The sequence below is a fragment of the Acartia tonsa genome, chromosome 3 (assembly GCF_053477335.1).
Source record: "Acartia tonsa isolate MP-2025a chromosome 3, ASM5347733v1, whole genome shotgun sequence".
In the NCBI taxonomy this organism is placed as follows: Eukaryota; Metazoa; Arthropoda; class Copepoda; order Calanoida; family Acartiidae; genus Acartia; species Acartia tonsa.
The window spans coordinates 1561334-1586138 of record NC_137262.1 but is presented as its reverse complement, the minus strand read 5'-3'; the positions used below and the strand labels follow the sequence as shown (position 1 = coordinate 1586138).

General features: G+C 32.6%; 1 protein-coding gene and 1 long non-coding RNA gene across 2 annotated transcripts in view; both read left to right on the top strand.

Annotated features, from left to right (window-relative positions):
* Positions 1-24805, top strand: part of sturkopf (lipid droplet associated hydrolase sturkopf) — a 67498-nt gene that overhangs the window by 10688 nt on the left and 32005 nt on the right. The window contains exons 2-3 of the mRNA XM_080152255.1: positions 5342-5388; positions 6548-6603. Coding sequence (XP_080008381.1) covers positions 5342-5388; positions 6548-6603 — 103 coding nt within the window. The remainder of the gene's footprint in view (positions 1-5341; positions 5389-6547; positions 6604-24805) is intronic.
* On the top strand, positions 10087-23777 carry LOC145313024 (uncharacterized). Its single transcript, XR_013877199.1, has 3 exons — positions 10087-10721; positions 22703-22778; positions 23723-23777. It is a non-coding gene; the product is annotated as an uncharacterized LOC145313024 (long non-coding RNA).

Here is a 24805-nt window from a genome sequence, read left to right as displayed (position 1 = left end):
TATTTTTTGGGGGGGGGGGGGGTAGGTTAGATGAAATTTACAGAGGCAAAAAAAATATTTTGTTTTCTTTTTTTTTATGTTCCTAAAATTTTCTTTATTTCTATAAATACACAAGTAAAACATCATGTAAACGATGCAATTACTCATATTATGAAAAGTTAATGTTGTATAATACTTTTCACAATATATTCTATGTATATTTGATATTTAAAACAAGCATAAAATCATGTTCATTTTGTTATCAAAGTTTATTAAAGTTTATTAGTTTATTAATACTTGAGCAATGAAAAAAAATCCGCAAACGAATTGATAAAAATATGAAATAACTTGGAAACAGTTAACAATAGAAGCAATAGGAGATATGTCATCGACATGTTCTTATATGAAAGGGATAATTTACATGATATTTACGTCGACACTAGGATCAACAGCAATCCCTATATTTACTAATCAGGGATCTAAAGGGATAAGACAATGGCAGATAAATTGATTTACATCCCTAATGATGATACAAAATTAACCTTCCTGTAGATTACAATTAGTGGTTAAAACGGTTGAACACTAAAATTAAAAAACAAACTAATCCAAATTTAATCAAAGTCTCCAAATTTATTAAGTAAACGAATAAGAAAACGTTAATATAAAACCTTGGGGACCAGTGTAATAAACAGGTCAATGTCCCCTCCTCTCTGGATACTATTTCCTGATAACACATGCATTGTCCAATTATACTTGCATCGTGGCTTTAATAATAACGCCAATCAAACTATATTTACAAGTGCTAGACGTGAGTTTTTATTAGCAAAAATCAAGCAAATTTTATCAGAAAATTAGGGAAATTTAAATGGAATAAAAAGTATGATTCAAAGTATTTTTGGATAGGATATATAAAACTGTGGATAATAACCTTTATTTGGTTGTAGAAATTATGGTTTCCCCCCTCAATGGTTTTTAAGGAAGGTGTTTGATAGTTTAATAAAATTAAACATTGAATTATGTTAAATTCATTATTATTATGTCCGTCTCTACACTAATAAAAATTATTTACAGTGTCTATGCAGTTTCTCTCTGCGCACAAAGGCTACAGTTTAAATACATACTCAGCACCAAATATATGCTGAAAAACTTGCAATAGGTCTGTCAAACCAAACTTGAAATTTTCTAAGTAACTAAATAAATCTAAAATATGGTTGATATCAACTAATGGATATATGTAATTATACTTTTTAATGAATCTAAATGGATAAGACAATGGCCGATAAAGTGAAGTACATCCCGACACAAGATTACCCTTTTTATAGATTAAAATTAGTGGTTGAAACGTTCGGTCACTCAACTTAATGAACACTGGTCGCCGGAAAGGAAAAGCAGTTTTTTGAAACAGGCTCTCTGAGATTATTACAGATTCTGATATATACATATATAGAACAATGAAAAATGCAAAAAACGAAATCAAAAGCGTTCCTTCTTGGGAGAAAATCCGGGAAAAAGATTTAAGCTATTTTTAACCTAAAATTCACATTGGCAAGCCTGCAAACAAATATACAGACATTTTAAACATGTCATTGCTCAGCACCTAGAAGTGTTAGAAACATGCTACGCATACCATTGGAAAGCTCATAACCTCTAGTTTTCATATTGGTATATAACGTTTTTGTACTATCATTATTTTTTGAGCTATCCTCTGAAGTATACACAAGTTTTAAAAATGCGGTTTTTCATAAATTTTAAGTTGGATACTTGTTACACAAACCTTTTTAAAATTGTATTGCTTAGCACCTAGGAGTTATATAATTATTTTATATAGGTATATTTATATATGTTGGGTGCATTCAATTTTAGCCTAATTAAAAATAGTCTTTGAAATGTGTATAGTTTGTAGTAAGAACCAAGGAGGGTGGGGGGAGGGGGGAGTTTATACACTTTTTGGCAATGAAAATCAGTATAAAATTTTGCTCTGGATGTTTTTGGGCTTGTTGTTATAGATATTAACATGATTCTTTTTGTAAGATCTCTTATATGATTAAATCTACTAGAATGAATATTAAAAATTGAATTTTGGCACTATCATTCTAGGGGCTAGTGGGGTAAAACAGCTCCAAAACACTAACATCTAAGGTCTGAACTTATTTTTAGAGATATCAAACTAATTTTTTAAAACTTTGTTTTGCATAATTAAGCTAAGTAGTTACTAAAGATTTCATTTTGCCACTTTCCTTCTTGGTACTAGTGGGTTTTAACACCCCCCAAAACGCAAATATTATAAGTTATGAGCCTATCAAGATGATTTTTTTAATTAATTTAAAATTTAATCTCATAATTGAGATACATAGCCACTAAAGATTTTGCCCTGGCTGTTTTGACTTGTTGTTATAGTTATCAAATGGTTCTTTTTTTAAAATTTTTTTTATATGATTGGATCTACCTGTAAAACTTTAAAAATTATATTTTTGGCACTTTCCTTCTATGGGCTTGTGGGGTAAAAAGCCTATAAAACACTAAAATTATAAGCTATGAGATTGTTTTAAAAGATATTAAGCTAATATTTCTAATGTAAACATTTTTCACATAATTGAACTAAGTAGCTATTACAGATTTCAATTTGGCACTTTTCTTCTAGAGTCTAGTGGGGTAAAACATCCCCCAAATACAAATATTATGAGTTCTGAGCTTATTTTCAAATATATCATGTTGAACTTTAATAAATGATTATTTAGTTCAGTTATTTAACAAAATCAACCCAATATTTTTTTAGAAAGCCCAGAACTTAAAGTTTTAGTAGTTTGGGGGCAGTTTTACCCCACTAGCCCCTAGAAGGCAAGTGCCAAACTTGGGGTTTACTGGTAGATTTAATCATATAACTTTACAATTGAAGGTGTTTCACCACACTAACCTCTAGAAAGATTAGTTGCTATGTATCTCAATTATGTGAATAAATTATAAATTAAAAAAATCATCTTGATACTTTAAAAATAGGCTCATAACTTATAATTTTAGTGTTTTGGGGGCTGTTATAAACTGCTAGCCCCAAGAAGGAAAGTGCCAAAATGAAATCTATAGTGGTTACTTAGCTCAAGTATGCAAAAAAAAATTACGTTAAAAAAATTAGCTTGATATTTCTAAAAATAAGTTCAGACCTTAGATGTTAGTGTTTTGGAGCTGTTTTACCCAACTAGCCCCCTGAAGGATAGTGCCAAAATTCAATTTCAAATGTTTTTAATGGTAGATTTAATCATATAAGAGATCTTACAAAGAGAATCAGGTAAATAACTATAACAACAAACCCAAAAACATTTAGAGCAAAATTTTATACTTAATTTCATTGCCTATAAGTGTATAAACTCCCCCCACCTCCCTCCTTGGCTCTTACTACAATGTCAAACCATACACATTTCAAAGACTATTTTTAATTAAGCCAAAATTGAATGCACCCAAAATATATAAATATATCTATATAAATAATTTTATAACTCCTAGGTGCTAAGCAATACAATTTTAAAAAGGTTTGTGTAACAAGTGTCAAGAAAAAACTGCATTTTTAAAACTTGTGTATACTTCAGAGGATAGCTCAAACAATAATAATATTACAAAAACGTTATATATCAATATGAAAACTAGAGGCTATAAGCTTTCCAATGGTATGCAGAGCATTTTTCTACCACTTCTAGGTGCTGAGCAATGACACGTTTAAAATGTCTGTAAATTTGTTTGCAGGCTTGCCAATGTTAATTTTAGGTTAAAAATAGCTAAAATCTTTTTCCCGGATTTTCTCCCAAGAAGGAACGCTTTTGATTTCGTTTTTTGCATTTTTCATTAGTCTATATATGTATATATCAGAATCTGTAATAATCTCAGAGAGCCTGTTTCAAAAAACTGCTTTTTCCTTCCGGCGACTAGTGTGAACCAACCAGTCAAAATTAACTAAGGTCCAAAAAGTTGTTAAGCCAACGAATAAGAAAATGTTATCATAAAACTTTTGGGACCAGTGTAATAAACAGCCCAGTTTCCTTTCTATCTGATTATTTACTGACCATTGAATTGACCTATCCTTGAATTCCTGATTATTCTTCCTGTGTACACAAAAATTACAAGTGTTTTCTAAATTGATTCAACAATTAAAAGTTAATTTTTCCTCCCAACAACTGTTACTGTCTGAATAAAGGATTAAAATGCTAAAATCTTACATTTTGTCAGTGGTCTATTTATAGCACCCCCCATTACTCCAAGTTAAACATTCATTATATGAAAGTAACAGTATGTCTGTGTGTACTGAAGGATCTTGCTTTCTTCAGAGATTGTCTAAATGAATTATAATGCTTCTTTTATGTTAGTTGCGGTTAATTAAGGATCAGAAATGCCTTGCAGAGGTAGGGCTTCAGTAAAAAAAGTGGAAGTTGGTCGATGGTTTGCTAGCAAAATAATAAATTCTACCAATTTAAATGATATATACATTTATAAAATCACGTAGTAAAGCTTTGGCAAAATAGTTACAGGTGTTATAATAATTTATTTTTTCAGACATTCATCCATGATTTATATTTTGATTAAAAAATGCAACTTCCTTTTTTTGCCTCAAGTGTTTTTGCACTATTAATTTTGTTATTTTTTATATCTTATGTAAGTAAGTGTGTTTGTGCTTCATAGGAATCATTAAATAATGGATTGGATGTTGCACCAGATTTTCATGTACTCTGACAAAGTAAGGCTTGCAGCTGGCTAAAATAACGTTAACACCCATCCAACCCCTTTACGCCATCCCCTCCACTTCTACTGGATCAACGAACTGACCAATAAATTGTTTGTCCACCCCTGCATTTGTCCTAGGACCATCTCTACAACAGCTGGAACTAAATTGCTATTAAAAAGATGTAATTAATTCAGGGCTATAAAATAAGAATAACTATTCCAATTTTTCTTTCTGTGTTAATTCTTTTTCTTAATAATTAAATTAATTATATCTCACTCTCGAGCATAATTGTATTTCTAGATTCAATTATTAGGTATGTGTTCTTTTTTTAGAAGCTTAGCTGTTATAGATATTACAAAAATTTTAACCTGCAGAAGAGTTAATTTTGTTTATCAACATAGGGGAAGAATATGAATTTATCATTCTTTGTCTTATCCTTTAAGATCCCTGTATAAGTCTGTTATTGGGAATAGGTAATTTTTCAGCTGTGTCTTTTTTGTCATCTACCTTCTATAGCACCAGTAAGTACCTTTTTCAGCGGTATAATTCGTCAACAACTACCTAAGTGTCAATAATTTGAACAAGGACAACATACCAGTAAATGAGTGCAGCTTAAAATGCTGTTTCAAAGACAAATAATGATAAACTAACAGGCTTGTGCTACTTGGTAAAGCTGTAGATGCTGAAAATGTTGCGGACAGGTAACTTATTCAATTTAGAAGCAAGTTAAAGCAGTTCAACAGTCCTTTATGATAAAGTAATTTAATGTATATTTGTCTATGTGTAAGTTTTTTTAAAAGGTATTCGTATTTAAGATAAAGATACAGTTGTAATGTAAAGAAGACAAATCTAAAATTTTATTTTCGTATTTACAGGGGTGCGGCACATAAATCGAGACATTTTGTAATTTTTAAAGAAATGAACATAATATCGTCAATTTTAAAAATTTTATTGAATTTTAAAAACTGGGAAGCAAAATAGGTATATGACTAGTAGATTATTCAACATAATCGCCGCCAGCCTCAATCACCATCTCTACCGGCCTCCTCAACCGCCGGCAGGTCCAGGTCAAAATGTACCTGTCCAAGCTGACGTAGTTCTCCCTGATAGTGGCAATGAGGGAGGTCTTTGCGGTATGGGCACGTCTATTGGTGCATGCTTCAAAGTAGCCCTAGGCCCAAAAGTCCATTGAATTAAGATTTGGCTGCTGGGAGGCCATATTTCCTTAGGAACATGAGTAACCGCCAAATTGACAAAATCCATGTTTTTGCTCTCATTTGGGCTAGGATTTAGCTACAGTGGACTTTAAGTACTCAAAATGCGTGTCTCGATGAGCTGAAGACACACAAAAAATTTGGGTCAAATTTCCAACTCCTTCTCTGTCAGGCCCTACTGTTTATGATTTCTTAAGGCTCAAAATCTTTAAAAATCTACCTCATTTCGGCTAGAATTGAGCTAAAATGGATTTAAACACGGCAAAATGTGTGTCTCAATGAGCCTAAGGCACCCACAAAATTTGGGGTCAAGATTCCAACTCCTTCCCTGTCGGACCCTACGTTTTGCGATTTTGCGCATTAAACCACCGGCGCATTTGGAATCTACCTTGCCGAACATATGCGCGGCCAGCTCGAAGTACACGTCTATCTTCGTCCAAAGATTTTTTTTGTGCTAAAAGGTCATTACCTAAGCTTTCTATAGTGGGGTCAAATGTCCTGATTGGTCAAGTAGTTTTCGCGCCATGGCCGTTTAAAAAATGTCTCGATTTATGTGCCGCACCCTGTATTTTGATTTAAAAGAAATTCTATTTTTATAGCAGCTGCACTTTTAGGCTTCTATTTCAGGATTTTTTGTTATTTTTAGGGATGTACATAAATCTTGGTTTGAGGGACTAGAAGAGATATTCATTGTAATACCAGGTAAGAACAATTACATTATGACTAATACCTAGCTCAGAAGAACATTTTTTATGAAAAAAAGGAACAGCAAACTGTTACATAGTTATAGTTTAGAAACGCTTTTCCATTAAATGACTACAATGGTTCATTCTATACTAGCAGCTACGCACCTAGCATCTAGGTGCTCTGTATTTGAAGGGCAGGGAGATGCCATAAAAATAGCTCAAAACCAACCCAATCTGAAATAAAAATAGACTTTAACCTATAAAGGACCTATGTGAAGCTTACCTAAAATAGAGAACCCAATCGGTTCAGTAGTTATTGAGATCTTGAGCTTCAGACCAAAAGGGTATATGTACTGTACGTACACAGTAAGGCAGTATTTTAATTGCTGGGCAAAGTTATGTTTTTAAATTAAGTAAAAAAATCTCTTATACTTTTTGCCATTGGGTAAAACTTACACTAGTTACAAAAAAAATAATGCACAATAAATCAATAAATACTTACACATGGAGTTTTTTTGATTGATTTATGATGAAAGTTGAACAGAAAGACGTGAAGTATTAAATGCAACTGCATGTTAGCAATATTTTACAATAAAATATTTACACAGTTTTACACAAATAATATCCACTGGATTAGAACCAGTTCTCAGCAATACTGAAAAATCATGTATAGCATCGTATTACAGACAATTTCCCATAAATGATAAAATAGAAATCGTAAAATTAACACCATTTTTTTTCATTCTGATATCCGCGAAAGCTGTGTATAATACGCTAAATATCTATTGCATCAAATGTCCAATTTCTGGCCTAATAGTTTCGGAAAAATAGTCCCCAATTGCAAAAAAAATTAAGCCAGGGACTGTAAGGGATTAGCAACCAACAAAGGCGATTTGACAAACTACCATTTCTGTAGTATAATATTATTGGTGGCAAAGTTTGGATACTGCTAGTTTCAACAACCAATAAAGATTTGATCAATATATTCAAACTTTTAAAGCAAAGTAACGAGATTATTTAACTTTGGTTACTTGAATTATTTGCAGTCCAATGGCCCCTCCCTGCTAGGATGAAGCTTGGGAATGCCTTTTGCAGCATGAACATTTATTGTTCAAACGTTAATCCAAAAAGGGGGGGTAGGTTGTGCTAACATTCGGTTCCCTAAAGGTGTGAATTTTGAGGCTTAAAAACAGTAGTAGAACGATAATATTCACCAAATAATTTTCACTAATATTTTTGTTTATAGTTCTTTTAATAAGGAATACACATATTTAGTGAATATTATCGTTCTAATGCTGTTTTTAAGCCTTAAAACTCACACCTTTACGAAATTTTAGCACAACCTATCTCCCCCTTGTTCAATTAAAGGTTTTTTTGCCTGTTCTTGTCATTCATTAAGCAAGGTCCGACTATGTATATAAGCAATAAAACCTTGTATTTGTCAACTAGAATGATATATCCTTTGTTTAACAAAGTTTTCTAAGGGCATTATGCATGTATCAAATTTCAAAAAATTTCTAGGACTACGAACATGGTTCCTTTAAAACAATTAAAAGAACAGAATAGTTTATATTATTTTCACTATATATTCCGATTGAAATATTATTTTATTGTGCATTATCCTTTTCATGGATAGGATACTATGCCCGCCTTTAAAGCATGGCTTCAACACCGATGAATATCTGCTGGATTAGAACCGGTTCTTAGCCATACTGAAAAATCATGTATCGTATCATATTAAAGACAAATTTCAGCTCCACTGGTCTAACAAAGCTTGTATTGATTTTATGTTTTTTTTTTATTTTGATAGTCGTGGAAAGCTGTCTATAATACGATGCGATAAAAAGTATTAACATTTATCATTTTATTTCTGATTTATGTTACCTTTCCAGTGATATTGGTAATTGCACAAAGCTTTATTATTGTCCTTTGTTTCTTGGTCAATATTGAATATATTATTGGCATTTACTAGAATCAATTTGTTAACAATTAACATACAGACAAAAATAAAGAGGAGAGGGGGGGGGCGCAATTTTTTTTATATTTTTTGCCATTTAGATGTAGTACCTATAGGACTAGGCTTATGTACCAAGTTTCAAGAATCGAGCTCAATATTTAGACCATTTTGCTCACTGTTTTAAGTTCAGATGTTATTGCGCCCCCCCCCCCCTCTTTTATAGAGTTATGTAATGGTGACTGAAAGACATAGCGATTGATTTTTTGTACTTGATTAGAGGAGAAGTTTATTTAAAGACTAAATAAAATAATATTGAGTTTTAACACTGTATTTGAACAATATCATTCTAGCTTTTTAAAAAAATAAGTGTAAAATATAATTCCTATCTTATTTTGTTCATTTTCATATTAGAGAGTTAATTAAAATTAACTCATAATTTGAAAGACATAGACTGAGGTTCTACCACTATTGTATTAGAACTTAGAATAACATTTGATTTCTGTAGGGTCATTTCTATTTTCAAAATATATTTTTGGTAATTTATAGAAAGGTAAAACCTCTCCTTTACATTATTCCAATAGGGTAACTACAGTCCTGCAGGGCTCTACTTTACTAACCTAACCTAAAAGTAAAATAAATGTAGTGGGGTGTTATGATTAGTCTACTAGCGCATTGAAGGATTTTTCATACTTTTTCAAAGAAAATTGAAAAAGAAATTTGAAATTTTGAAATAATATTTCTCGCTTCAAATATTATTTTAACTTATTCTAACACACAATTTACTGCTTTATGAAATACACTGTTAAAAATAATTTTTTTTTTTAGCATCAGATGATACTCTATATTCTTCACATTAATGTATAGTATCAATCCGTACGTAGTAGGAAAAAAACGTCATTACGAAACAAGGAAGTTTTCAATGCTATATATGGTATTAGGTAATGTTTTGTGAAGTAACAGGTAGTACTAAATAATGTATTTGTCTGTATAGTATTGTCTAATACGCTCTTGGGAATATAATTCATTACGGTATAAGTAAATTTTCATTACGCTCCATCGCAATTGTTATTACGCTCATGGAAATTAACACTCTCTTATCTAAACCCCCCCTCACTGTCGACTAAAATTTCTCTAACAAATTTTTTTCGCCAATCTTCAATCACTTATATATTATATTATATTAAATATTATTTTATTGTTATGTAAAGGAATTATAATTTATTCAGCATGTGGGTTTTAAAATAAATTTTTCCAACATTGGTGAATTAGTCCTAGAATTTTTGTTCATTCATAAGGGAATATTCATCACACAGAAATTGTCCCATGCGATGGTAACAGCTGATTTTACTACAGCTCCGATGGCGATAAATATTAGTGATTGAAAAAAATACATATAAAAATAAGTAGAAGTTTTGATTAAAAATTTTAAAATTGTTTTTTTGTAATCAGTAAATTGAAGAAGATAGGATACAAATTAAAAAAAAGCATTTAAAAAAAAAGTATTCTTCTAAAAAATGTTTTGTTTTTTATTACTTCAAAAAATATTGGCGCGCATATTTGTGTGTTCAAGAATACACGAATGCCTGATTTTTAATTAATGTAAATTTGTTGTTAGTATTATTTTAAGCAAATTCTTCTTCAAGAAGGTTAAGTTATAAATGTTTTAGGCGTTAAGATCTAGAAAATATAGTTGGTTTTATTTAGATATCTTAAAATCACACGCTTCTCGCAAATTCTTTTCCTTTGCATTAAGTAGTTTAAGTTTTCACCTAACAACATTAAATACTAACGGATGCGCTCCTAGTATCCTAAGTAGCCTAAAAAAAACTTAAAATTAAAAAAAAATAAAAATTAAATAGCCTAAAACCATCCAGAGATTTATAAGATCCATCCATAAAATGGAGAACTCAATCGGGTCAGTAGTCATTAAATCTTAAGCAACAGACAAAAAAAACTTCCTACCTTATATCATAGTTTTAATAAAAATCTGTTATGGACGGCCAGAATTGTAGAAAAGCTTAGCCTATCTCCCTTTCTTTTCAAATTATTATTTTCACCTGTGTTTCGGAATTAACCAAATATTGGCAAAATTTATAAAAGGGCTACATTTCAGACAACCATACACTCAAAATGCCAGCCAAGAAACAAGAATTAAAATGGTTTGCTGTTACTTGCAGGTTAGGAAATCAGTTCTTTATGTACAAAGTTTTCAAAAAAAATATCAAGACTTTGAATTGTTACATATCGGTCCATCAATTAGTGAGATCCTTTGAAACACACAGACACTTTGGGATCTTTAATGAATTTTGATTGTCTGGTATAATAAGTTGAGTATCCAAACGTTTCAACCAGTGTTTTGGAGCCGGAGCCGGGAGCCGGGAGCAGCAACATTTTTGGTGGAGCCGGAGCCGTATTTTTCGTTAAAAACGGCTCCGGCTCCAGATTAGCTAAATGTGATTTTTTAAAGTAATAATATGATTTGGCAACGGTCTATTTCCATATAATAAACTAAAAAACTATTGTTACTTTACAAATAGACACACATCCTTCTACTTTTATATAGCTTTAATCAAATAAAAGCAAAATATTTTATATTATTTATTTTATTTTATCAATTTCAATAATGAACAAAAATTGATATATTAATTTTAAGGGTAGGAGCCGGAGCTGGAGCCGTATTTTCAGATACGGCTCCGTGGAGCCGGAGCCGCATCAAAATTAAACGGCTCCGACACCCTGGTTTCAACTATTAGTTATAATCTACAGAAGGGGTAATTTGGTGTATATTTATACAATTTTTAAATGAAAATTAAATAAAAGTAGGAGTTTTTTATTTAACGAATAATTCAACCAGTGAAATTTACGGCCCAATGTTCCCTTCCTCCCTGATGTAGTCTTTTTTAAAACCTATCCTATCAAAGGAAGTAGTTACCTTTTGTGTCTGTAGCGAAGGATCTGGCTAACTGCTGAACCGATATGGTTTTTCTTAACAGTGAAGCTTCTTATAGTTCAAGGGAAGGTTTTACTATTGTTGGGCCGGATATCCGGTGTGGCCGGATATCCGGCCATTTTCAATATCCGGCCGGATACAGGATATTGAAACTATCCGGCCGGATATCCGACAATATAATTTTTTATATTTCACAACAAAAATCTTTTTTTTTAAATTTTAAATGGCTTTAATTTTCTTATTATTGAAGCTAGAAGAACAATTTTTTCTGAATATGTTTATCTTTATGTAAATTTTATATTAGAAGTCTCAAAACATAAATTTTGGCGGTGGCAGCAGTACTGTAACTTGGCAGCTGCCAGCTGCAAACCGACGATTGGCAGGTAAACGGCAACGGATTTTATGAAATTTTAATATGTCATGAAGATAAAAAAGTTTAAAATTTGAAATCTTCAATTAAAAATTTGCGGTCACAGGAACCGTTTAAAGATTTATGAAGACCTGGAGGTTCAGGACTTGCAAGATTATACCTGGAACCTGAAATCGACTTGAACACATATATTACATATGAGGATGTACGATTATAGGATAGTTTAGTATTAGATAACATGAGATGCTTTGTTTAAGTAAAAAAATATTTTTACTTTTTACCTGAATAACCTTACCAGATTTGCTGGCATCCTGTGCCTGCCAGGAAGGAGGTATTAAAAAATTTCAACTCTCAGTTATGTCTCATACCCATATTTCAAAAGTCACTCAGTTATAGCCCTCTACCTTTTATACACAGAAAATAGGATAGAAAAAAAACAAGGGGGGGGGGGCAGGCATTCTACGCAACCTCCCCGCCCATCCTCCAACCATTAGGGGTTGATATTACAGATTGAGGGTAGTAATAGTTAATTAGATTTATTTGCTAAGAAGAAAGATCATTTAATAGTTACTTAATTTTTAAGTTTTAACCTTAATTTTATCCTATTATATAAAGTAGTAAGGATCTCGCTAACCGCTGAACTGATATGGTTCTCCTTTAGAGTGAAGCTTCTTATAGGTCCCAGAGTGGTCTTAGACTGTTTAATTTTTATAAACAAATCGTTGTAAGGTTTTAAGTTATTTTTCTGCACTTTCATGTCCCTTCTAATATTCCTAGATACTAGGGACGCAGCCGCTAGTATAATATAAACACCAGTTTATGAAGAATTTTTTTTTGCGGGTATAGTCCCTTGCGTGGTAACGCCCCTTAAGGAGTGATTATTCGTATTTTCACAGTAGCTTTCCCCCTATTTCTAGCTCCTTGCAGGGTATTCTATCCTTTCGGGGCTAATTGCCTAACCCTGCGGGATAATCACCTAACCAAATATAACATAACCTAACCTAAAATAACCTATTAAAAGCAATTTTAAAAAGTCAACGAATCACCCCTTAAGGTGCGTTGCCACGAAAGGGACAATATCCTTTTTAGATACTTTAATATGTAGTAATTTGGCCGGTTATCCGGCCGGATATCTGGTAATTTGGCCGGATAAGTGCCCTTAGTGGGGCATTGCCGCCCCGCCAGTATTATAAAGTAGTAAGGTTTTTTTGTCTGTACCTTAAGATTTCCATGACCACATGAACTGATGGGAGTTTTAAATTTTATGGAAGCTTTTTATAAGTAGCCGGACATTTTTAGGCAAAAATGGCTCTAATCTTAGATTTTAATTTAATTTTCATGGAAAATTGTCTGTTTTGTTAATCCAGTGGGGTAGAAGGCCCAGCCTAACAAAACTGGTATTCATTTTATGATTTTTATTTTAATGTTCTGTGTAAAATTGTCTGTAATATGATGCCATACATGTTTTTTCAGTTGGGTTGACAACTGGGTTTTAACCAGCGGATATTAATCGGTTTTAAAGCCATACTATAAAAAAACCTAAAAAATTGGAAAAAATGCACTTAACCCTTGCGGGCCATTCACCTAGCCCCCTGGGGTCGGTCCCCAACTTGCTGAATCATCTTAAATGATGTCCTTATTAATAGACACAGTGTATTTTAGTTAAAACCCTAAGAAAACACAATTTAAGGTAAGTTTCCACATCAATATATACCAAAAAATAAAATTTTTGGATTTTTTTTGCCATTTAGATGTAATACCTATAGGACTAGGCTTATATACCAAGTTTGAAGGGTCTAGCTCAATATTTAGACCATTTTGCTCACGGATTAAGAATAGATGTCATTACCCCCCCCCCCTTTTTAATTTTTTACCACAACCCATTACCATATTAAAAAGCTTGAACGTCCTTGCGATTACGAGCAGATTTGGCCTTATACCCTTTAAAATTATTACATAATAAAAGTATAACACAACCGGAAATAAGAGGTCCTTAAAAAAAAAGAATTTTCGTTCAGGCATGTGAAAAATCACAACATGAACATTAGGATAAAAATCATAAAATTAATAAAGTAAGCCTGGGCCTTATATCCCTCTTGGTTAACATCTATGGGTCTAATCTCAAAATTTTTTATTTTAATAACAGCGGAAAGCTGTCTATAATACGATGCAATAAATTACTATTCATTATTACAAAATATGGAGGCACTTTTAGAAACCAAAATGAAAAGTCAAAGGAACTTCCATTTTTTTTTTGCTCTAGTGGCATCCACAGGAAATTTCGGACTCCTATCCCATGTGCCGAGCCGGGCCTATATAGAACGTAAAAAAATGATACAAAAATCATATGAAAAATATTAATTTGATTAAAACAAATTCACAAATGAATGTAGTTGGCAATAAACTTTAAAGGAGGATGTGGAAAATAACCATTTGGGCAGGGGGGGGGGGGAGGGGTTTACTCGAGAAGCCTTAGAGCTAGAGGGAGCTAATTTTGGATTTAAGCTTCTGTAGGGCCAAAGTTACTTTAAAAATTACACATTTTATTTTGGGTCTTTCCTTCGTGGGGCTTGTGGAGCCAACACTAAAAATAGGAGTTATTTTGAAAGATATACCTAAACCTGATTTTTTCAAAGAAAACTTTTTAAAAATAACTGAACTAAGTTACCATTACACATTTCATTACAACCAAATCTGTTAAGGTTACCTAGTTTAGTTATTTTTAAAAAGTTTTCTCCTTATTTATTTGAATCCGGTGGATAGGAACCGGTTCTCATCCATATGAAAAAACTATGTCTAACATTATATTATATCCAGCTTTCTTTGAATTTAAAAATGTACAATCATAAGATTAAAACCAGTTTTTTTAGCTGGTCCCTTAGGTACCTAGGAGTTAAAAAAACAAGTTTTAATCTTATAATTGTACATTCTATATCCGCGGAAAGCAGTTTATAATACGATGTGAGAAATAACTTTTCTTTGTTATCTTTAATATAAGCTTAGAACTCCTATTTTTAGTTTTATGGGGTCTTTTCTCCAAAAGGCAAATGATGAAGGAAAGTCCCAAAATAAAATGTGTAATGCTTATTAATCAGGGTTTCAGATCCGCATTGATTTTTTGCGGATCCGGATCCTCCAAATTTGGTTAGTGCGGATCCGGATCCGGATCCTAGCGAATCCGGTTCCGGATCCTTGACAATGAAATTAAATCACCAAATTTTTCAAAAATATTTATTCTTTAATTTTAAGTCAAAAATACTTTTAATTTTCAAGTCTGACCCTAAATCTTAAAGATTGGCTCTCATCAAGAGATTGTTTGAGGTTTTATATAAATTTAGGTAGATTTTTCTATTTTTTCCGCATTTTTTTGAGTCCAAGGATCCGGATCCGGATCCTTGGACTCAAAAATATGCGGATCCGGATCCGAAACCCTGGCTTATTTAGTTCAGTAATTTTGATAAAGTTTCTTTTAAAAAATTCAATTTTCTAAGTTTTACCTATACATTCAGTCACATAAGAGATTTTACAAAAAAGAATTAGGTTGATAACAAAAAAAATAAGCATACACGTCCCTCCCAAAATTTGATACCTAATGAATTTAATTTCCTTTAAGTGTACAAACTTCCCTCCCTTATAGTCGGTCCATCTGTCCAGAACGGATAGCTTTTTTGTTTGTTAATTTAGGCATGTTAGAATTGTCCTATCAATCTCAAACTTTGTATAGTGATTCCATTAGTAGTGAGGTACAATTTAGAAAGCGTAGCAACTCTATAAGCATTACTGGTATGTCCGTACATCCATTTTTAACATGCTGATTTCTACATTTTACTAACAAATTTTTATGTGATCTAATTATCTGATTGATCTAATGTATGGTATACTGATTCCTGGGAAAACGCAAAGCAACTCTATAATCAAGTCCTAAAAATGTTAGTATGTCCATAAACATTATTCTGTATCAAGCAGTCTTTCATTTAATTTGCTTACAATTTGGATTATCCTCTTATACATTTATATTCTGATTGTTCAGTTTTGACACTATACATGGGTTAATGTCCATTTGTCCTACCATTTCTGTGCTTCACTTTAATGGATGTTGTCATTCTTGTAGAATATGGTACTACGTCAAACACTAGATACGTCAAACAGTAGATGCGTCAAACGCTAGACAGCCAAACAGTAGATGCGTCAAACGCTAGACAGACAAATGATAGATACGTCAAACGCTAGACTACGACAAACAGTAGACTTTGCCATTTTGCGACAAACAGTAGAATTTGTAAAGTGCGACAAACACTAGAAGCGACATACGCTAGAATTTAAACTTATAAAACATTTTTTCGTACATTAATACTAAATTTATATTTCTATTAATGCAGGTAGGGTAGTGCAGGGTTATTCCGGTAAATTTTTTGCTTCAACTTAAAAAAAAAAAATTCCCAAAAACTTTTTCCGGTTTTTAAGAGTGCAAATGAAAGATATAGCAATAACAAAGAAGCCTGTCTTGGTCCCGTTAAGATCTCGCAACTAGAAGTCTGTCAAAAATCGGTTTAAAGGGCCGTGGTTGGCCTATACTGGAATAACCCCACCAGTGGGGCTATTTCGTTCAGTTGACTTTGAGGGGGTGGAAGACCCCCTTAAAATATTTTTTTTAACATTTTAAACTATGAGTAGAAAGCTGAGGTCATTAGCTTTCTAACGGTACTAGTCGCATGCAGATCAGACAATTTTTTGACAACATTTTCCCCATTTTAAAAAAGTCGATAAAATTGCAAAAAAACATCAATTTTTTTCATGCAAACTTTTTTTTTAAAAATCGTACTTTTTATTATATGATTAGGTTTTTTTAAGCTTTATACATAAATTAGAGTCAATTTCTGATTCACAAGTTTTGGAATTTCTTTGAAAAAGTGATTTTTTCCCAAAAAATTTTTGACTTTAAAAATCCTGCCAGTTTTGACAGCAGTTTTTGATACATTTTTTCTTGTCTCAAATTGGCTAGTATTGACCTACAAGGGTGGTTAAGGTGTCTAAAGATGCAAAATTACATGCCTGACAATTAACTCGAAATGATATGGGGTCTAACTCTAATATTTCAACACATTTTATGCAACAGGAATTTTGAAAATGCAAAATCTTGGATATGTACTCTAAATCTTGGAGATAGAACCCATATCCTGGGGAGTTTTTGTTAGGACATGCAAAGAGCTTTCTAAGACACCTTAAACACCTTTCTAGCTTAATCCTAGTCGATTTGACATAAAAAATCCCAACCGCGCAAAAATCGCAAAAACCCTCTCATACAAAAAAGATGCAAGGGTTTCATATGGAATTTTAAATCTTCTAGCGGTATTTCTAACCCCTTCTTACATGAGCAAATGCAGCTGATACATCTTCAGGCAAATATTTAAGGCGTTACTTGGGTGATATACTCTTCCCATTACTATAAAAATGTGTCTGAAAAATTTTTAATGTCTTTACAAATTGAAAAGCTTAGGCAACAAAACATGACATAATACAAGCAGTAAAATGACTAGTATTGTACATCACACAACAGGCAAGGCAATGATTAAAGCTTAGGTCATGCATTTAGGTTGTTTATGCTTCCAGATCACCCAAATTAAACATTAGGGTATTATACAGTTATAAATACAATAATAAAAAAGTAAAAAAAGTGACCGGAATAGACGATTTTTTTTTTGATGAAAAAAAAATTATGAAAAAATCAAGTTAGAACAATGCCTCCAATTGCAAACGATAAATGAATGCCATATCTTTCATTTTACAAAAACCCGGAGGTTGCTCAGCCGTTTAGCCGTTTTTTAGCTATTTTTAGGGCAAATCTGTCAAACTTTTTTGCTTTAAATCATGTGAAATGATAAAAAAGAAAACATTTTTTAGATTTCTAGTACCAGCAACTACCGGCTAGAACCGTTTGAAAACGTTTTGGAGCGGGAAAAAGCATTATGTGGAGAGAGGTTTCGTGACTTATTTCTCTTGTAAATACCCAACAAATGTCTACACGGCTGAGCCGCCAGCCGTTAGCCACTACTTTTCCAACTTTTTCTTCGATTTAGGGAAAATGGACCCACCAAGGATTACTCATGCAAAAGGGGTAGTTTCACGAAATGCATTTGAACTTAATTTAGTGAACCGCATATTTTATCCTGGTTAAATGGTTAAACTACATTTATATGGCATATATTTGAAAAAATTTTAATTTTCTACCACATAGTTTTTGAAATATCATGACTTGAAAATCGTCTTTTTAAATTGCATATATCACAAAAAGACAATTATCAGGTCTTAATATTTTAAAAACTACGTGGTAGAAAATTGAATTTATTTCAAATATATGCTATTTAAATGTAATTTACCCCATTAACTAAGAAAAATATGTTATTGTCCTTGTCTTTGAATCAGTAAAGCGATTCATCTGGGGTCATTTTGGGGGAAAATAGGGGAAGGCAGGCAATACTAATTCAAATTTCAATGGTGTGTTGTCACCTCGCTACAAACCCCTACCACAGGCACTACTTTAAATAATAATCACCTTATAATTTTATTCAGTAATAGGCAATATAATTTAAATTTCACAAAATTAGTTAAAAACCTTCTGGACCTATATGAAGCGTCACTTTAAAGAAGAAACATATCAGTTCAGCGGATAATGAGATCCTTTGCTACAGACAAAAATGCTTATATCATTTTCTTTTTAAGTTTTAAAAAGGTAAATTATTTTTTTTTGTGGGGGGGGGGGGGTAGATACCCTCCACAAAATTAGTTAAAAACCTTCCCTGGACACATATGAAGCTTCACTTTAAGGAGAACAATTTCGGTTTAGCAGTTAGTGAGATCCATTGCTACAGACAAAAAAGCGTATTACTTTACATAATAGGATTAATTCTAGCCTTTGTCGTATCTATTGTTTGTCGCCTTTAGAAAAAATCTAGGGTTTTTCATATTCTAGCGTTTGTCGCATTCTAGTGTTTGTCGTATCTAGCGTATGTTGTGTCTAGGGTTTGTCTGTCTAGCGTTTGTCGCATCTACTGTTTGACGTATCTAGGGTTTGACGTAGTACCCTAGAATATACATCTAATATCATGGAAAAATCTAGATTTTAAAATTTTTGGGTTCTATCTCTAGTGTTTTTTTTTAAACAAAAGTTTGAATAGTTTTTAACCACCAACCCTTTCTCCTTCAGATTAAGGGATTTTGAGGTTGGGTGGAGGGTCAATGATATTTCAAAAGCTACTTTAGGCCTACAAAAGTTTATTACTAAGGTTTGATCCATGTATCAGATGTGGTATATGAGTAGTACACACTAGTATAAAATAGTATTAGGCCTACTAATGTTAAATCCAAGGTTTGCTCCATGGTTCTCAAGTGGTTTCTAAGTTATACACCAGCCTCCCACCTCCTTCCTTTGCCATAGGAGGGTTTGGGGGTGGGTGTGAGTGGGGGGTGAGCAATATTTATAAAAGTATTAAACACCAGCCTCACAGCCCCCTCTCAGTTAAGGGGGATTGGGGGTGGGTAGGTAGTCAATGATAGTTCTGAAAGCAACTATAAGCCTACAAAAGTGTTATCCTAAGGTTTGCTCCATTTATCTCAAGTGGTTACTGAGAAACACCCTATAGTAAAATCAACCTGCCCCCCCCCCCCTCATTTTAGAGGGTTTGGGGTTGGGTGGGTGGTCAACAATATTTCTAAAAGCAACTTTAGGCATACAAAAGTTTTATCCTAAGGATTTCTCCATTTATCTCAAGTGGTTACTGAGAAACACCCAATAGTATAATTTACCTACCCCCCCTTCTCCTCTTAATTAAGGGTTTGGGCGTGGGTCAACAATATTTCTAAGAGCAACTATATGCCAACTAAAGTTTTATCCCAAGGTTTGGTCCATTTATCTCAAGTGGTTACTGAGAAACACCCAATAGTATAATCCACCTGCCCCCCCCCCTTAAATTAGGGGTTTGGGGGTGGGTGGGTGGTCAATGATAGTTCTAAAAGCAAATATAGGCCTACATAAGTTTTATCCTAAGGTTTGCTCCATTTATCTCAAGTTGTTTCTGAGAAACACCCTATAGTATAATCCACCCGCCCCCCCCCCCCAAAAAAAAAAAAAAAAAATTTGGGGGGGGGGTTGGGTGTCGACGATAATTTTAAAAGTAACTTTGGTCCTATAGAAGCTTAAATCCAAAATTAGCTCCCTCTAGCTCTAAGGGTTCTCGAGTAAAAAAGGTATACGAACAAAAAATATGTTCTTTCTTGATTTAAACACAATAATTGGCATAAAATATATCATCCTAAATGTTAAAATCAAATATAGAATCTATTTTAGAGTCAATATAGTGCAAAAAGTAACCAAGTATGAAAATCTGAAGAAAAAAGTTCTTTTTGCTTTTTATATACATATCACCTAAATGTATATAAAATTAGTGATAAAAACTATAAAACATGTTATAATTTTTTTAATCACTGTCATCGATTAAATTGCACTTTTAGGTTTAAGAATTACCAAAGTAGTGCAGAAAAACTCTTTTTATGGAGTAATTAATCAAAATAAATGCCAAAAAAATAACTACAAAATGGACAACTGCATTATAAAAAACGCCTAATTGTTTATTTGAATTTATTTTGTTAAATATCAAGAGTTTTTATGTGCTACTTTGGTAATGAGTAAACCTAAAAGTGCATTTTAATCAACGATAGGATTTAAAAAAGTAATAACTTGTTTTATAGTTTTTGATCACTAATTTTATATACATTTATCTGATATGTATATCAAAATCAAAAAGAACTATTTTTTTAGATTTTCATACTTTGGACAAATGTCTTGGTTACTTTTTGCACTATATTTACTCTAAAAAGGATTCTGCATCTGATTTTCACATTTAGGATGATAAATATTATTTTATTGTCTTAAGTATGTTCGAAACTTATAGATAAACAACTTTCATTAAAAGATTTTTTTCTAAATTGGTCATTTAAAGCATGAAATTAAGTTATTATTGCAATTTTTTCCAAATAACTTGCAAATATGATTTCTGCGGATTTTCTAATTTACATAGGCGTTTTCTATGTATATTCCTCTTTCCAAAAATACCTCTCTTGTTAAGATTGGATAAAAAAAATCTTTATGGTCGAGACTCCATAACTGTGGGGGGGGGGGGGGGTTAAATGTGGTGACTTGTGCCACGACATACCAGCAATTTTATTTTGGATGCTACTCCCTTAGTTTTAAAGATAATTACTCCAAGTTTTGGTATCTTTCGAAAAAAAACGGTGGTTGGACCGCAATTTTCCGTCGCCGCCAAAAAAATTTTTTTTATTGCATTTCCTGCGAATTAGGCAATTTGGAATCATTAGAGATCATGTTATTTTTTTCAAAAATTTTTCCCCTTATAATCAACCCTGCGGAGGGAACTTAGTCATTTTTTCAAATTTTCGTTAATCAAGGTATATCTTACATTCAGTGCCTCTCCTAAGCTTTCAAAGATATTTAAACAAAATTTTTTAGGTAGGTCAGTACAAAATATTTAAATAAAAAATGGCAGCGGTACCGCCGCTCCCGCCGTCATTTTCCGCCGCCGCCGCCAAAATTTTTTTTTGCATTTCTTAAATTCAGTGCTTCTCCTGTGCTTTTAAAGATATTGAAACAAAATCTTTTACGGTAGGTCAGTAAAAAATATTTAAATAAAAAATGGCGGCGTTTTCTGCCGCCGCAGGATGGCTTGTAAGGGGAAAAATTGTTGAAAAAAATAACATGTTCTCAAATGATTCCAAATTGCCTAATTCGGCGAGAAACGCAATAAAAAATTGTTATTTGACGGCGGCGGAAAACTGGATATATCTAGATAAACGAGAATTTTAAAAATATTTTTTACTGACCTACCTCAAAAGAATTTTTTTCAATATCTTTAAAAGCACAGGAGAAGCACTGAATTTAAGATATACCTGGATAAACGAGAATTTGAAAAAAATTTATCAGGGGAAAAAAAAATAACATTGTCTTAAATGATTCCAAATTGCCTAATTCGGCGAGAGAAGCAATAAAAAAAATTTGGCGGCAGAAAACGGGGATGGGCGGCAGGAGCTGCGGTACCGCCGCCATTTTTTATTCAAATATGTTTTACTGACCTACCTAAAATGATTCCTAATTGCCTAATTCGGCGAGAAATGCAATTAAAAAAAAATTTGGCAGCGGCGGAAAATGGCGGGGAACGGCAGGAGCGGCGGTCCCGCCGCCTTGTTTTTGAAAGATACCAAAACTTGGGGTTATTAGTGACCCAGCCCAAAAGATTTTACCCAATTATCTCTAAAACTAAGGGAGTAGTATCCAAAATAAAATTGCTGGTATGTCGTAGCACGAGTCACCACATTTTACCCCCCCCCCCCCTTTTCTCATTAGATTTTCATTGATTGCTTATGATTTTTTCAATATTCATACATTTTCAACTTTAAAAGAATTAAAAAGTGCAAAAGTAAGAAAATTTTGTAGTAGAAGAACAGTTTCATTTAGGTATTTTAATATTAGGCGCTTCTCGCAAATTCTTCTCCATGTAGTTTAAGTTTTCACCTAGCAATATTAAATATTAAGAAAAATCCCATTTCTCGCTTATTCGTGTAAGTTTTAATTAGGTACATATTCTATTTGGATTCGAATGATGTGTGAGTGTCAGTGGTTCTTTCTATTGATAACACTATTTTTTAGCCAGTGTCTTCGGCGTCTCGAGACAAAAAAAATTGGTTTTAAATTTATAATTGTACATTTTATATCCTCGGAAAGCTGTACATAATACGTTGCAAGAAATAATAAATATTCTATTATTTAGGACGTTCCTGGGTTGCCCATCAAAGTAGTGGGCGAAACAAGCAAGACTCTACTGAATTTAAGCAGTTAGTATACAGGTATACTTACTCTAGTATGGCTTCGAAACCGATTTATATCTACTGGATTATAACCGGTTCACAGCCAAATCATTAAATCATCGTATTACAGACAATTGTCTATGAATATTATAATAAAAATAATAATATCAATACAAGTTTTTTTTTATCTAAAGAAATTAGGCCTTTTCGTGGCTAACAAAACTGGTTTTATTATTATAGTTTTTTATTTAAATATCAGCGGACAGCTGTCTATAATACGATCACAATGTTTCGAGAATTCTAATATAAAACAGAAACTCATAATTCTGTTAATTTTGCTTCAATTTAGGAATTTTTTTTTAATAAGAGATGGCAGTCTGTCAAATTTTTGGACCGGATTCTAAGTCTTACAAGAATTCGTCCATAAAATGGAGCATTCTTGCGGATTCCGGATTCTAGCAATATTTTAAAAGGCTTTTAAAAAAGGGGGGGTTTTCAATGCAAACATCTCGTAATCAATGTATAAATGGCACTTAGAATTCGAATTTTGATCTAAAATTTTGCATGAGTAATCCTTGGTAGGTCTATTATCCCTAAATCGAACAAAAAGTTAAAAAAAATAGTTATTTCTCGTATCGTATTATATCCAGTTTTCTACGAATATAGAAATGTACAATCATAAGATTAAAACTGGTTTTTTTAGCCCCGTGGTGCCGTTTATAATACGATACGAGAAATAACTATTCTCGTATACATTCAAAACCGATTCTAATCCGGTGGATTAGAACCGGTTCTCATCCATACGAAAAAACTATGTCTAGCATCGTATGACATCCAGTTTTCTACGAATATAAAAATGTACGAGCATAATATTAAAACCAGTTTTTTTAGCCCCGAGGTGCCAAAGTCATTTTACATTTTTATATCCGCGTAAAGCCATTTATAATACGATGCGAGAAATAACTATTACAAATATTTTTAAGGTTTCAAGAATGATGATATTGCAGCAATTTGGCTGGAGGTTTAGACCTCAGATAAGTATTTTATTATCTCAATAGGGGGAGGGGGATGAGGTGTAGGGCAAATGTTAGTAAACCTTAAACAAGTAGGACCATATGTAAACCTGCGGCCTTTTTTCTCTCTCTCCATATCTCATTAAATTAAACTGTTTTAATTAATTTTATTTTTTGTCCAATTTTTTTTGCCTAAAGATTCTTTGTGTTTTTTTTTTTTTAGGTTACACAGGAACAATTGGCATTTTCATTCAAGAACAGTTAGCAGGTAAACAATATCTATAAAAGTGCTTTTCGTCAAAGTACCAAGTGAGCACCCGTTAAACCCCTACCTCCCACCTTATTTTAAAAATTTAAATAAGCATGGATGTAGTTTTCTTTATTTATTATTGACCCCTGCGGGGAACCCTTACCCTACAGGGATATCCTGCATGTATTTTAACGAGAAACACTTGGAATTTTGAGGGGAACCACCTAAAAAAAAAGTGGCTTCGCTTATATTATACTTTGTTGATCCAGGAATCAGTATACCAAAAATCAGACCGATTGGATAATTAGATCACATAAAAATTTGTTGCTATAAAAGTAAAGAAATCAACATGTTTAAAATGGACGTACGGTCATTATGGTAATGATTATAGAGTTGCTAGGCTTTCTAAATCTTTCCTAACTACTAAAGGAATCACCACGCAAAATTTAAAATCGATAGGACAATTCTAACATGTCTAAATAAACGAAAAAAGCTATCCGTTACGGACGGACGTACGGACGGACTGACCCTAATTATAGAAAAGCTTCGCTTTTAAAAATCAGACCGATTGGATAATTAGATCAAATAAAAATTTGTTGCTATACGGACGTACGTACGGACATTCCGATAATGATTACAAAAAAATGGTACCTAAATACTATAGGAGTCATCAAGCAAAGTTTAAAATTGATAGGTCAATTCTAACATGCCTAAAAAGCTATCCGTAAGGACGGACGGACGTACGGACAGACCAACCATAATTTATAAACTAGAAGCACAAAAATTGTGGATGGGAATACGTA